We start from the raw sequence: 15,000 nt of genomic DNA on the forward strand, positions 1-15,000 counted from the left end.
GTGTATGTATATTTCACTGCCTTTGTATGAGACACAGACAGACAGACAGACAGACAGACAGACAGACAGACAGACAGACAGACAGACAGAGAGAGAGAGAGAGAGAGAGACAGAGAGAGAGAGAGAGACAGAGAGAGCGAGGCTGCAGCCAGGGGAAACTAGCGATCAAATGGGACTTCTTTATTACACAACACAGGAGAGAGTAAAGATGCCATCTGTTACATAGGCAGGACTCCATCACAGTACAGAAGCTCTGCCCTGCTGGGGCCTTTGAGGGGCCATTCTGGAGCCAACCGGGAGCCATCAGGAGCTACGTGGAGGGGCATCAGAGATCCATTTTGGGGCCAGAGGGCTTGGGTTTCCACATTCCAGACCAGGGAGGGGAGCAGAAGAGACAGGTGGAGGAAGAAGGGATGGGGGTGGAAGAGAGAGAGAGAGAGAGAAAGAGAGAGAGAGGTGAAATACCACAGTGTACCAAGGGCAACCAGTGAAGAACAAACACCATTGTAAATACAACCCATATTTATGTTGATTTATTTTCCCTTTTGCAATTTAACTATTTGCACATCGTTACAAGACTGTATATAGACATAATATGACTTTTGGAACTTCTGAGTGTAATGTTTACTGTTCATTTGTATTGTTTATTTCACTTTTGTTTACTATATACTTCACTTGCTTTGGCAATGTTAACACACGTTTCCCATGCCAATAAAGCCCTTAAATTGAAATTGAATTGAGAGAGAGCCAGGGAGAGAGAGAGAGAGAGACAGAGAGAGACAGAGAGAGAGAGAGACAGAGTGAGAGCGCCAGGGAGAGAGAGAGAGAGACAGGTGGTGTCTTCAGTGGGGGAGGAGAGAGGAGGAGGACGGGTGTGTTTGTTTTGTCAGCTGTCTGATGCTCACAGCTGAGAATGGACACACACACACACACACACACACACACACACACACACACAGTTGACTAGTGGCTCACACTGTTAACTAAACCATTCTCTGTAGTATAGTCACACTGTTAACTAAACCATTCTCTGTTAGTCACACTGTTAACTAAACCATTCTCTGTTAGTATAGTCTATATTTTGGGATCTGATGGGGTAAGACAGTTGAATTAAGCTCATGAGGCATTTATAAGTTATATTCTTCAAGAATCAATAGGTATATACAGTATCAGTCAAAAGTTTGGACACACCAACTCATTCAATTTTATTTTATTTTACTATTTTTAACATTGTAGAATAATAGTGAATACATCAAAACTATGAAATAACACATATGGAATCATGTAGTAACCAAAAGTGTTAAACAAATCAAAATATATTTTATGTTTGAGATTCTTCAATGTAGCCACCCTTTTGCCTTGATGACAGCTTTGCACACTCTTGACATTCTCTCAACCAGCTTCATGAGGAATGCTTTTCCAACAGTTTTGAAGGAGTTCCCACATATGCTGAGCACTTGTTGGCTACTTTTCCTTCACTCTGCCGTCCAAACTCATCCCAAACCATCTCAATTCGGATGATCGGGTGATTATGGAGGCCAGGTCATCTGATGCAGCACTCCATCACTCTCCTTCTTGGTCAAATAGCCCTTACACAGCCTGGAGGTGTGTTTTGGGTCATTGTCCTGTTGAAAAACAAATGATTGTCCCACTAAGCGCAAACCAGATGGGATGGTGTTTCGCTGCAGAACGTGAAGGCAGACGCATTGTCACGGCTGTAAGACACAGAGGAGAGGCCCAGAGACAACACCCCCATACTCCCGGCTTCCTGCATTGTGGCGCCGGTAGTATGGGGCGATGGACGCGGATATAGAGCAGGCGTTACGCACAGATCCATCTCCACCGCAGTGTCCAGCTGGGCTGCAGTACGCGCCTGCTCTTATCCGTGACCGTCTGATCTTCTGGGAACACACGTCCCCCTCCTCTGGTCATCCAGGTATCGGCCGTACAGCGCGCTGCCTGACCGGAAAGTACTGGTGGCCTACTTTGGCTAAGGACGTGAGGGTGTACGTCTCCTCCTGCTCGGTGTGCGCCCAGAGTAAGGCACCTAGGTACCTCCCAGCGGGTAAGCTACAGCCCTTACCAGTTCCACAACGGCCATGGTCTCATCTAAGTGTTGATTTCCTGACTGATCTTTCCCCTCTCCCAAGGTAACACCACCATCCTGGTAGTTGCGGACCGCTTCTCAAAGGCCTGCCGCCTCCTTCCTCTGCCCGGTCTCCCCACGGCCCTGCAGACTGCGGAGGCCCTGTTTACACACGTCTTCCGGCACTACGGGGTACCAGAGGACATAGTGTCTGACCGAGGTCCCCAGTTCACATCCAAAGGTCTGGAAGGCGTTCATGGAACGTCTGGGGGTCTCGGTCAGCCTGACCTCTGGGTTTCACCCCGAGTCTAATGGGCAGGTGGAACGGGTGAATCAGGATGTGGGTAGGTTCCTGCGGTCCTACTGCCAGGACCGGCCGGGGGAGTGGTCGGTGTTCTTGCCATGGGCCGAATATGCCCAGAACTCTCTCCGGCACTCCTCCACTAACCTAACGCCATTTCAATGTGTGTTGGGTTACCAACCAGTTCTGGCACCGTGGCACCAGAGCCAGACCAAGGCTCCTGCCCACGTCCACCTCCAACGCGCCGTGCGTCGTCTGAAAGGCCAATGCTGACCGCCACCGCAGTGAGGCCCCGGTCTTCGTACCGGGTGATCGGGTCTGGCTCTCGACCCCGGAATCTGCCCCTCCGCCTGCCCTGCCGGAAGCTGAGCCCGCGGTTTGTCACCACTTCCTCTGAAGCTGCCTCCCCTCCTTGTTCGGGGCAGGCTTCGGCGTTCGTTGTCACCGGCCTACTAGCCACTGCCGCTCCATATCTCATCATTCCATTTGTCTTGTCTTGTCAATTACACACACCTGGGTTCATATCCCCTCATTAGTCCGTGTATAAGTGTTCCCTCTGCCCCCCTTGTCATTGTGGGTGATTGTTTATTTGTGAGTTGAGTGTAGCTCGGTTGAGCTACCGGTACCTTGTATTTCCGGGGATATTGTTGTATTTTGTTGACGCTATCCAGCGTAACTGTGTCCTAAGGAATAAACTCTGTACTCTGTGATTTACCCTCCTGCGCCTGATTCCTTCAAATCACACTCTCACAGTGGGGGGTGTATATATATATATATATATATATATCATTAATTTAAGTCCAAAAACAGATACAGTATGTAACTTTCGAAATATAGAAATCATCCGCATTTTTAATCATATGGGAATAACTTCTGTATTTTGAAAGTTACATATCTTGAAAACTTGATTGCTGACAAGGTTAACATTTTGGGGATTATGTCAACAATGGACTTATGAAACAAATACCAAAATATCGTTTTAATTGGAATTGTCCTTTGATATATAGGGCATGAAAACACCTGAACTGTTATTAAATTATCCATCCGTCTTTATAACGGATTATTTTGTACCTCCCTAAACACTGAGATCCAAATCGACTTTGTATGTTCTGATTTAAAAGTACAAATTTAGATTTTTTAATACAGACCGTCATCCGCCCAGCGCCCACGGTTTCATTTAACCTCCGTTTTGTCAAGTGCCTGTCTGACGGTGTCATTGTCAACCCAGTCCCTGATCGCAGGCCTTGGAAGCCACCTTGAGCCACCGGGGCCGTTCCTTCTGCCCGGGGACCGAGAGAGAGACATAGGCAGCGCGAGGCGGCTTCCCATCCGTAACACACACACACACACTAACCTCCCCGCCGGTAATAACGGACACCAGAGACACTAACGGTTCTGACTGACGTGACACATGTTTGTTGTTCGGTCCATGTTTTATAACGGAAACTCTCTGTAGCAACCGGCGAATCAGATCACGATAACCAGGAGCAGGAGATGAGCCCTGACTGGGATTAAACAAATACGCATTCAAATAAAATCCTCACCTCTTAAACATTTCCCCATATATTATAATTGTATTTATTGATTGTTTGTTTACAAACTCTAACAATAACCTAATTACTTCATCCCGTTCAGTGTATTAATAATAATATGCCATTTAGCAGACGCTTTTATCCAAAGCGATTTAAGGTCATGCGTGCATACATTTTTTTTGTGTATGGGGGTGGTCCCGGGGATCGAACCCACTACCTTGACGTTACAAGCGCCGTGCTCTAACCAGCTGAGCTACAGAGGACTACTGTGTCAGTAGTTGTAGTCGTGTGTTGTTTGGCCTGCTGATTCGGTGCAGGTGAAGGTGTGGGAGAGGCACTTAGGAAGGCAGTAAGGAGCGTTGGCACATTTTTTTTGACCTCCTACGCGTTTGTCTTTTTTTATCCTCGTTTAACCCATTTGAATATGCATGCATGTTTATGTCCAAGTATTTATTAATATTTATTCATAGGAAAATTCGCGATTTTGAATAAATCTGTCACAGTTCATGTTTTTAAAACATTTTTTTTTTGAATGTGACAAGCTACCGCCAGCTTCGTCACACTGTTCCTATCCCCCCCAGCCGTTCCCAAGAAGTTACTGTAAGAGATGGTTGCAACGAGGAAACAAGATGTAGGTTCTAGATGAGGAACCGCCATCCAGGAACCTTCTGCGTACTACAGCTGAATCTGAGCCATACTGTTATTAGCAGCTAATACAACATTAATATCGCCAGCATTATATAATATCTCACTGGCGATGCTACTGCAGGAAACCCGGACTGTGCGTGTGCGTGTGGGTGTGTGTGTGTGTCCTACCGGGTGTCACGTGTCAGATCCCCCCCCGGTGGAGCTGAAGTTTGCCTTGTCAGAACATCACGGAGCTCCAACGGAAACGGACGCGTGGGTTTCTCTCCGCCGACCGGACGATGGATATTATTTTCTCCCTACACGGCGCACACTGACACTAGCTGACACGGTGAAGGAGCCACTTCTCTTCCGCTCTTTCTTCCGCTTCCTTGGATTATTCTTCATCTGGAAGAAGAAGAAGGAAAAAAACGTCAATTTAAAAAGGGAGAGGAACTAGAAGGAGGAGATATTGGGAACAAGAGAAAGAAAAGCTGGACGGCAGAGAAGGATCGGTGCTTGCGCTACACGGCAAGTCACGACATGCTTCAGGGGATTTGTAATTTCATATCGATAAAGTAGGTCCTAATCAGATTAATCACATGAATCAATCATCTCTCTGTCTAATCGACCAGGTTTGTTAAATGAACACTTCCGTTTCTGGTTTCATAATTGAGCTACTTTTTTAAATGGATAACCTCTCGAACCTCAAGTGATGCGTTGTATTCGATGTGTCTATGAGACCAGGCTGTGTGTTCGCTTTTAAAAATTGAATATCGATATTACTGAGATATTAAAAGTAGGCAGTGTCTCTCTGGTTTGATACAGTTCCTTATCGATAGAGAGTAAAATATAAGTGGTTCTCATCCCAACCATACTGGTTCTAGAAGAGCAGGCGGCATAAAATGCGATTTACTCCCCCTCAAAACCACCGCCACGACTCAAACACCGCAACACAGACTGTTGGTCTAATGTGGTTTATAGAAGCCCTCCTGTATCTTCAGCAACACAGACTCTTGGTCTAATGTGGTTTATAGAAGCCCTCCTGTATCTTCAGCAACACAGACTCTTGGTCTAATGTGGTTTTATAGAAGCCCTCCTGTATCTTCAGCAACACAGACTCTTGGTCTAATGTGGTTTATAAAAGCCCTCCTGTATCTTCAGCAACACAGACTCTTGGTCTAATGTGGTTTTATAGAAGCCCTCCTGTATCTTCAGCAACACAGACTCTTGGTCTAATGTGGTTTTATAGAAGCCCTCCTGTATCTTCAGCAACACAGACTCTTGGTCTAATGTGGTTTTATAGAAGCCCTCCTGTATCTTCAGCAACACAGACTCTTGGTCTAATGTGGTTTATAGAAGCCCTCCTGTATCTTCAGCAACACAGACTCTTGGTCTAATGTGGTTTATAAAAGCCCTCCTGTATCTTCAGCAACACAGACTCTTGGTCTAATGTGGTTTTATAGAAGCCCTCCTGTATCTTCAGCAACACAGACTCTTGGTCTAATGTGGTTTTATAGAATCCCTCCTGTATCTTCAGCAACACAGACTCTGGTCTAATGTGGTTTTATAGAATCCCTCCTGTATCTTCAGCAACACAGACTCTGGTCTAATGTGGTTTATAGAAGCCCTCCTGTATCTTCAGCAACACAGACTCTTGGTCTAATGTGGTTTATAAAAGCCCTCCTGTATCTTCAGCAACACAGACTGTTGGTCTAATGTGGTTTATAGAAGCCCTCCTGTATCTTCAGCAACACAGACTCTGGTCTAATGTGGTTTATAGAAGCCCTCCTGTATCTTCAGCAACACAGACTCTGGTCTAATGTGGTTTTATAGAAGCCCTCCTGTATCTTCAGCAACACAGACTCTTGGTCTAATGTGGTTTATAGAAGCCCTCCTGTATCTTCAGCAACACAGACTCTGGTCTAATGTGGTTTATAGAAGCCCTCCTGTATCTTCAGCAACACAGACTCTGGTCTAATGTGGTTTATAGAAGCCCTCCTGTATCTTCAGCAACACAGACTCTGGTCTAATGTGGTTTATAGAAGCCCTCCTGTATCTTCAGCAACACAGACTCTTGGTCTAATGTGGTTTTATAGAAGCCCTCCTGTATCTTCAGCAACACAGACTGTTGGTCTAATGTGGTTTATAGAAGCCCTCCTGTATCTTCAGCAACACAGACTGTTGGTCTAATGTGGTTTTATAGAAGCCCTCCTGTATCTTCAGCAACACAGACTCTTGGTCTAATGTGGTTTATAGAAGCCCTCCTGTATCTTCAGCAACACAGACTCTTGGTCTAATGTGGTTTATAGAAGCCCTCCTGTATCTTCAGCAACACAGACTCTTGGTCTAATAGGGTTTATATGATTCCAGAAAGTCCACACAGAACATTACTGATTTGTTCTGATTCCAGAAGGTCCACACAGAACATTATTGATTTGTTCTGATTCCAGAAGGTCCACACAGAACATTATTGATTTGTTCTGATTCCAGAAGGTCCACACAGAACATTACTGATTTGTTCTGATTCCAGAAGGTCCACACAGAACATTACTGATTTGTTCTGATTCCAGAAGGTCCACACAGAACATTATTGATTTGTTCTGATTCCAGAAGGTCCACACAGAACATTACTGATTTGTTCTGATTCCAGAAGGTCCACACAGCACATTACTGATTTGTTCTGATTCCAGAAGGTCCACACAGAACATTACTGATTTGTTCTGATTCCAGAAGGTCCACACAGCACATTACTGATTTGTTCTGATTCCAGAAGGTCCACACAGAACATTACTGATTTGTTCTGATTCCAGAAGGTCCACACAGCACATTACTGATTTGTTCTGATTCCAGAAGGTCCACACAGCACATTATCTGATTTGTTCTGATTCCAGAAGGTCCACACAGCACATTATCTGATTTGTTCTGATTCCAGAAGGTCCACACAGCACATTACTGATTTGTTCTTTGCTGATAGCTACTTTATTGAGGAAAAGTGTATTTACCATGATTGTCATATGTGGTTGTCCCACCTAGCTATCCTAAGATGAATGCACTAACTGTAAGTCGCTCTGGATAAGAGCGTCTGCTAAATTACGTAAATGTAAAATGTTCTGATTCCAGAACAAGCTTGTGCTGTATGCTGCGTTCTAGTTAGGTTTATCTAACCAGTGTCTTACTAGTGTTCAGTTATTAGTTAGGTGTATCTAACCAGTGTCTTACTAGTGTCCAGTTATTAGTTAGGTGTATCTAACCAGTGTCTTACTAGTGTCCAGTTATTAGTTAGGTGTATCTAACCAGTGTCTTACTAGTGTTCAGTTATTAGTTAGGTGTATCTAACCAGTGTCTTACTAGTGTCCAGTTATTAGTTAGGTTTATCTAACCAGTGTCTTACTAGTGTCCAGTTATTAGTTAGGTTTATCTAACCAGTGTCTTACTAGTGTCCAGTTATTAGTTAGGTTTATCTAACCAGTGTCTTACTAGTGTCCAGTTATTAGTTAGGTGTATCTAACCAGTGTCTTACTAGTGTCCAGTTATTAGTTAGGTTTATCTAACCAGTGTCTTACTAGTGTTCAGTTATTAGTTAGGTGTATCTAACCAGTGTCTTACTAGTGTCCAGTTATTAGTTAGGTGTATCTAACCAGTGTCTTACTAGTGTCCAGTTATTAGTTAGGTGTATCTAACCAGTGTCTTACTAGTGTTCAGTTATTAGTTAGGTGTATCTAACCAGTGTCTTACTAGTGTTCAGTTATTAGTTAGGTGTATCTAACCAGTGTCTTACTAGTGTCCAGTTATTAGTTAGGTGTATCTAACCAGTGTCTTACTAGTGTCCAGTTATTAGTTAGGTGTATCTAACCAGTGTCTTACTAGTGTTCAGTTATTAGTTAGGTGTATCTAACCAGTGTCTTACTAGTGTCCAGTTATTAGTTAGGTGTATCTAACCAGTGTCTTACTAGTGTTCAGTTATTAGTTAGGTTTATCTAACCAGTGTCTTACTAGTGTCCAGTTATTAGTTAGGTTTATTTAACCAGTGTCTTACTAGTGTTCAGTTATTAGTTAGGTTTATCTAACCAGTGTCTTACTAGTGTTCAGTTATTAGTTAGGTGTATCTAACCAGTGTCTTACTAGTGTTCAGTTATTAGTTAGGTTTATCTAACCAGTGTCTTACTAGTGTCCAGTTATTAGTTAGGTGTATCTAACCAGTGTCTTACTAGTGTTCAGTTATTAGATAAGGTGTATCTAACCAGTGTCTTACTAGTGTTCAGTTATTAGTTAGGTTTATCTAACCAGTGTCTTACTAGTGTCCAGTTATTAGTTAGGTGTATCTAACCAGTGTCTTACTAGTGTTCAGTCATTAGTTAGGTGTATCTAACCAGTGTCTTACTAGTGTCCAGTTATTAGTTAGGTTTATCTAACCAGTGTCTTACTAGTGTTCAGTTATTAGTTAGGTTTATCTAACCAGTGTCTTACTAGTGTTCAGTTATTAGTTAGGTGTATCTAACCAGTGTCTTACTAGTGTCCAGTTATTAGTTAGGTGTATCTAACCAGTGTCTTACTAGTGTCCAGTTATTAGTTAGGTTTATCTAACCAGTGTCTTACTAGTGTTCAGTTATTAGTTAGGTGTATCTAACCAGTGTCTTACTAGTGTTCAGTCATTAGTTAGGTGTATCTAACCAGTGTCTTACTAGTGTTCAGTTATTAGTTAGGTGTATCTAACCAGTGTCTTACTAGTGTCCAGTTATTAGTTAGGTGTATCTAACCAGTGTCTTACTAGTGTCCAGTTATTAGTTAGGTGTATCTAACCAGTGTCTTACTAGTGTCCAGTTATTAGTTAGGTGTATCTAACCAGTGTCTTACTAGTGTTCAGTTATTAGTTAGGTGTATCTAACCAGTGTCTTACTAGTGTCCAGTTATTAGTTAGGTGTATCTAACCCGTGTCTTACTAGTGTTCAGTTATTAGTTAGGTGTATCTAACCAGTGTCTTACTAGTGTCCAGTTATTAGTTAGGTGTATCTAACCAGTGTCTTACTAGTGTCCAGTTATTAGTTAGGTGTATCTAACCAGTGTCTTACTAGTGTTCAGTTATTAGTTAGGTGTATCTAACCAGTGTCTTACTAGTGTTCAGTTATTAGTTAGGTGTATCTAACCAGTGTCTTACTAGTGTTCAGTTATTAGTTAGGTGTATCTAACCAGTGTCTTACTAGTGTCCAGTTATTAGTTAGGTGTATCTAACCAGTGTCTTACTAGTGTCCAGTTATTAGTTAGGTGTATCTAACCAGTGTCTTACTAGTGTCCAGTTATTAGTTAGGTTTATCTAACCAGTGTCTTACTAGTGTTCAGTTATTAGTTAGGTGTATCTAACCAGTGTCTTACTAGTGTTCAGTTATTAGTTAGGTGTATCTAACCAGTGTCTTACTAGTGTCCAGTTATTAGTTAGGTGTATCTAACCAGTGTCTTACTAGTGTTCAGTTATTAGTTAGGTGTATCTAACCAGTGTCTTACTAGTGTTCAGTTATTAGTTAGGTGTATCTAACCAGTGTCTTACTAGTGTCCAGTTATTAGTTAGGTTTATCTAACCAGTGTCTTACTAGTGTTCAGTTATTAGTTAGGTTTATCTAACTAGTGTCTTACTAGTGTTCAGTTATTAGTTAGGTGTATCTAACCAGTGTCTTACTAGTGTTCAGTTATTAGTTAGGTGTATCTAACCAGTGTCTTACTAGTGTTCAGTTATTAGTTAGGTGTATCTAACCAGTGTCTTACTAGTGTTCAGTTATTAGTTAGGTGTATCTAACCAGTGTCTTACTAGTGTTCAGTTATTAGTTAGGTGTATCTAACCAGTGTCTTACTAGTGTCCAGTTATTAGTTAGGTGTATCTAACCAGTGTCTTACTAGTGTTCAGTTATTAGTTAGGTGTATCTAACCAGTGTCTTCTTAGTGTTCAGTTATTAGTTAGGTGTATCTAACCAGTGTCTTACTAGTGTCCAGTTATTAGTTAGGTGTATCTAACCAGTGTCTTACTAGTGTTCAGTTATTAGTTAGGTGTATCTAACCAGTGTCTTACTAGTGTCCAGTTATTAGTTAGGTGTATCTAACCCGTGTCTTACTAGTGTCCAGTTATTAGTTAGGTGTATCTAACCAGTGTCTTACTAGTGTTCAGTTATTAGTTAGGTGTATCTAACCAGTGTCTTACTAGTGTTCAGTTATTAGTTAGGTTTATCTAACCAGTGTCTTACTAGTGTCCAGTTATTAGTTAGGTGTATCTAACCAGTGTCTTACTAGTGTCCAGTTATTAGTTAGGTGTATCTAACCAGTGTCTTACTAGTGTTCAGTTATTAGTTAGGTTTATCTAACCAGTGTCTTACTAGTGTTCAGTTATTAGTTAGGTGTATCTAACCAGTGTCTTACTAGTGTTCAGTTATTAGTTAGGTGTATCTAACCAGTGTCTTACTAGTGTTCAGTTATTAGTTAGGTGTATCTTACCAGTGTCTTACTAGTGTTCAGTTATTAGTTAGGTTTATCTAACCAGTGTCTTACTAGTGTCCAGTTATTAGTTAGGTTTATTTAACCAGTGTCTTACTAGTGTTCAGTTATTAGTTAGGTGTATCTAACCAGTGTCTTACTAGTGTCCAGTTATTAGTTAGGTTTATCTAACCAGTGTCTTACTAGTGTTCAGTTATTAGTTAGGTGTATCTAACCAGTGTCTTACTAGTGTTCAGTTATTAGTTAGGTGTATCTAACCAGTGTCTTACTAGTGTTCAGTTATTAGTTAGGTTTATCTAACCAGTGTCTTACTAGTGTTCAGTTATTAGTTAGGTGTATCTAACCAGTGTCTTACTAGTGTCCAGTTATTAGTTAGGTGTATCTAACCAGTGTCTTACTAGTGTTCAGTTATTAGTTAGGTGTATCTAACCAGTGTCTTACTAGTGTTCAGTTATTAGTTAGGTGTATCTAACCAGTGTCTTACTAGTGTCCAGTTATTAGTTAGGTGTATCTAACCAGTGTCTTACTAGTGTTCAGTTATTAGTTAGGTGTATCTAACCAGTGTCTTACTAGTGTCCAGTTATTAGTTAGGTGTATCTAACCAGTGTCTTACTAGTGTTCAGTTATTAGTTAGGTGTATCTAACCAGTGTCTTACTAGTGTCCAGTTATTAGTTAGGTGTATCTAACCAGTGTCTTACTAGTGTTCAGTTATTAGTTAGGTTTATCTAACCAGTGTCTTACTAGTGTCCAGTTATTAGTTAGGTTTATTTAACCAGTGTCTTACTAGTGTTCAGTTATTAGTTAGGTTTATCTAACCAGTGTCTTACTTAAGTTTCCCACTTCCTTATGCGTTACCTCAGCAGTCTAGTTACTGTACTAACTCTGCTCTCACCATCTCTCCCCCCCTCCTCTCTCACCATCTCCCCCTCTCCACCTCCCCCCTCTCCCTTTCTCCTCCCCCCAGGGTGGCTCTGCCTGGCTCTCTATCATGACTGATGGCGAGGGGAGGGTCCGCTTCCACTACACCCCCACCTCCTCCGCCCCCAGCCCCGCCCCCAGCCCCGCCCCCAACATCCAGCAGGGAGGGGAGGAAGAGCGTTGCCATGACGGAGAGGTGAGGGTTCTCATACCGGCTCCGTTTTACCGGGAACACAACCCCCCGGGACGTCACCGCCACGACACCGGCTTCCCTGATGATGATGATGAGGAGGAGGAAGAGGAGGGAGGCAGCAACACATGGAGACCAGGGCTGGAGGAGGAGGAAGAGGAGGAGGGTGCAGGAGTAGCTGCCCGCTGTGTCCCGGGGGCTCCCGGTGCCGTTACCAGTGGTAGTGGTGGCGTGTCCGGTAACATGAGGAGGGAACCGGTAGACCCAGTGGACCTGGTGTCTGAAGAAGAGGAGCAGCAGCCGTATCCAACCCTGGCCCCCATAGTCTTCTTCTGCATCAAACAGACAACACGTCCTCGCAGCTGGTGTCTACGCATGGTCTGTAACCCATATCCTTTACTGCTGTCTGTAGCTGGTCTGGTCTGTAACCCATATCCTTTACTGCTGTCTAAAGCTGGTCTGTACTGGTCTGTAACCCATATTCTTTACACACAGTGGTATGTACTGGTACGCAACTGGTCTGGTCTGTACTGGTCTGTAGCTGGCCTGGTCTGTAGCTGGTCTGGTCTGTAGCTGGCCTGGTCTCTACTGGTCTGGTCTGTAGCTGGCCTGGTCTGTAGCTGGCCTGGTCTGTAGCTGGCCTGGTCTGTAGCTGGTCTGGTCTGTAGCTGGCCTGGTCTCTACTGGTCTGGTCTGTAGCTGGCCTGGTCTGTACTGGTCTGGTCTGTAGCTGGCCTGGTCTGTAGCTGGTCTGGTCTGTAGCTGGCCTGGTCTCTACTGGTCTGGTCTGTAGCTGGCCTGGTCTGTAGCTGGCCTGGTCTGTAGCTGGCCTGGTCTGTAGCTGGCCTGGTCTGTACTGGTCTGGTCTGTAGCTGGCCTGGTCTGTAGCTGTTCTATAGCTGGTCTGGTCTGTAGCTGGCCTGGTCTGTAGCTGGCCTGGTCTGTAGCTGGCCTGGTCTGTAGCTGGCCTGGTCTGTAGCTGGCCTGGTCTGTAGCTGTTCTGTAGCTGGTCTAGTCTGTAGCTGGCCTGGTCTGTAGCTGGCCTGTTCTGTAGCTGGTCTAGTCTGTAGCTGGCCTGGTCTGTAGCTGGCCTGGTCTGTAGCTGTTCTGTAGCTGGTCTAGTCTGTAGCTGGCCTGGTCTGTAGCTGGCCTGGTCTGTAGCTGGCCTGGTCTGTACTGGTCTGGTCTGTAGCTGGCCTGGTCTGTAGCTGTTCTATAGCTGGTCTGGTCTGTAGCTGGCCTGGTCTGTAGCTGGCCTGGTCTGTAGCTGGCCTGGTCTGTAGCTGGCCTGGTCTGTAGCTGTTCTGTAGCTGGCCTGGTCTCTACTGGTCTGGTCTGTAGCTGGCCTGGTCTGTAGCTGGCCTGGTCTGTAGCTGGTCTGGTCTGTAGCTGGTCTGTAGCTGGCCTGGTCTGTAGCTGGTCTAGTCTGTAGCTGGTCTGGTCTGTAGCTGGCCTGGTCTGGTCTGTAGCTGGCCTGGTCTGTAGCTGGTCTGGTCTGTAGCTGTTCTGTAGCTGGCCTGGTCTGTAGCTGGCCTGGTCTGTAGCTGGCCTGGTCTGTAGCTGGCCTGGTCTGTAGCTGGCCTGGTCTGTAGCTGGCCTGGTCTGTAGCTGGTCAGAGAAAGGCAAGCGACAGCAGCAAAGTCCTGTAGGGCAATACTTTGAGAAGTAAATGAGAAGGAAATGCAAACTTAGCGATGTGTAATTGAGGTACAGTAAATGTTAGTACAGGTGCAACGCTTCACCATCTGAAAGGGGACGCACCGTGAGACCCAACCCGTTGCTGCGTTGTGAATTTACGTTGGAATTTTAAGAAACGTTCTTATTGTTTTAACGGAAAACCGATTTAGAAAAAAAATGGCTGTTTTAAACGTTACTCATTTTTTTTTCTCCATTTGTCACATCCTCAGTATAGTGGTCTGAGAGGGTCACACTTCAACTCTGGAGGGAGATGGTTCTCTCTCTCTCTGCATTTCTGCATTCTTGAGAATACGTGTGTTCCTGGAAGAGAGGGGGAGAGAGGGAGGGGGAGAGAGGGGGGAGGTGGGAGAGAGAGAGGGGGGAGAGGGAGGGAGGGGGGAGAGAGGGAGGGAGGGAGGGAGAGAGAGGGAGAGGGAGGGGAGGGAGAGAGGGGAGAGAGAAGGGGAGAGAGGGGGGGGGAGGGAGAGAGAGGGGAGAGAGGGGGAGAGAGGGGGAGAGAGGGAGAGAGAGGGAGGGAGGGAGGGAGGGAGGGGGAGAGAGGGAGGGGGAGGGAGGGAGAGAGAGAGAGGGGGAGAGAGGGGGAGAGAGGGAGGGAGGGAGGGAGAGAGGGGGAGGGAGAGAGGGAGAGAGGGGGAGAGAGGGAGAGGGAGGGAGGAAGAGAGGGGGAGAGAGAGACTCCTGCTGTGCTCTAGCCAGACTGTAAGCAGTGATCATTCCCAGGTAGGTGCTCAGAGCTAGCCAGTGTAAATATTATAACCAAAAGGTAAATGAACTGTGATTCACACTCGAACACCCTGCTCTCCCCAAACCTCATAGCTGGCCAGCTGGCAGCGTTAGAGCGGATTAGAGAGTGTTATGTGTGTGTGTTGCTGCCGGACTTCTGTTCAACATTATACCCCTGATGTGTTGTTGCCGGACTTCTGTTCAACATTATACCCCTGACACGCACGCTCTTGCAGACGGGCACACACACACCACCCAGGCACATCAGAGAAATAGAAAACTGAGTGACTCCACAATATTGACCTAGAGGACAGAGTGACTCCACAATAATGACCTAGAGGACAGAGTGACTCAAGCTCAGTCCGATGATGCTGTGACACACCGCCCCAGACCATGACGGACGCTCCACCTCCAAATCCACCTCCAAATCAAGCCTCGGTGTAACGC

General features: G+C 44.8%; 1 protein-coding gene across 1 annotated transcript in view; it reads left to right on the top strand.

Moving 5' to 3' along the window:
- Positions 1 to 4,741: 4,741 nt before the first annotated feature.
- LOC123481268 (voltage-dependent T-type calcium channel subunit alpha-1H-like) overlaps positions 4,742 to 15,000 on the top strand; it is a 50,851-nt gene continuing 40,592 nt past the window's right edge. Inside the window, exons 1-2 of the mRNA XM_045217850.1 lie at positions 4,742 to 5,121; positions 11,989 to 12,521. Coding sequence (XP_045073785.1) covers positions 12,013 to 12,521 — 509 coding nt within the window. The 5' untranslated portion in view covers positions 4,742 to 5,121; positions 11,989 to 12,012. The remainder of the gene's footprint in view (positions 5,122 to 11,988; positions 12,522 to 15,000) is intronic.

Source organism: Coregonus clupeaformis, unplaced genomic scaffold (genome assembly GCF_020615455.1).
Source record: "Coregonus clupeaformis isolate EN_2021a unplaced genomic scaffold, ASM2061545v1 scaf1255, whole genome shotgun sequence".
Taxonomy (NCBI): Eukaryota; Metazoa; Chordata; class Actinopteri; order Salmoniformes; family Salmonidae; genus Coregonus; species Coregonus clupeaformis.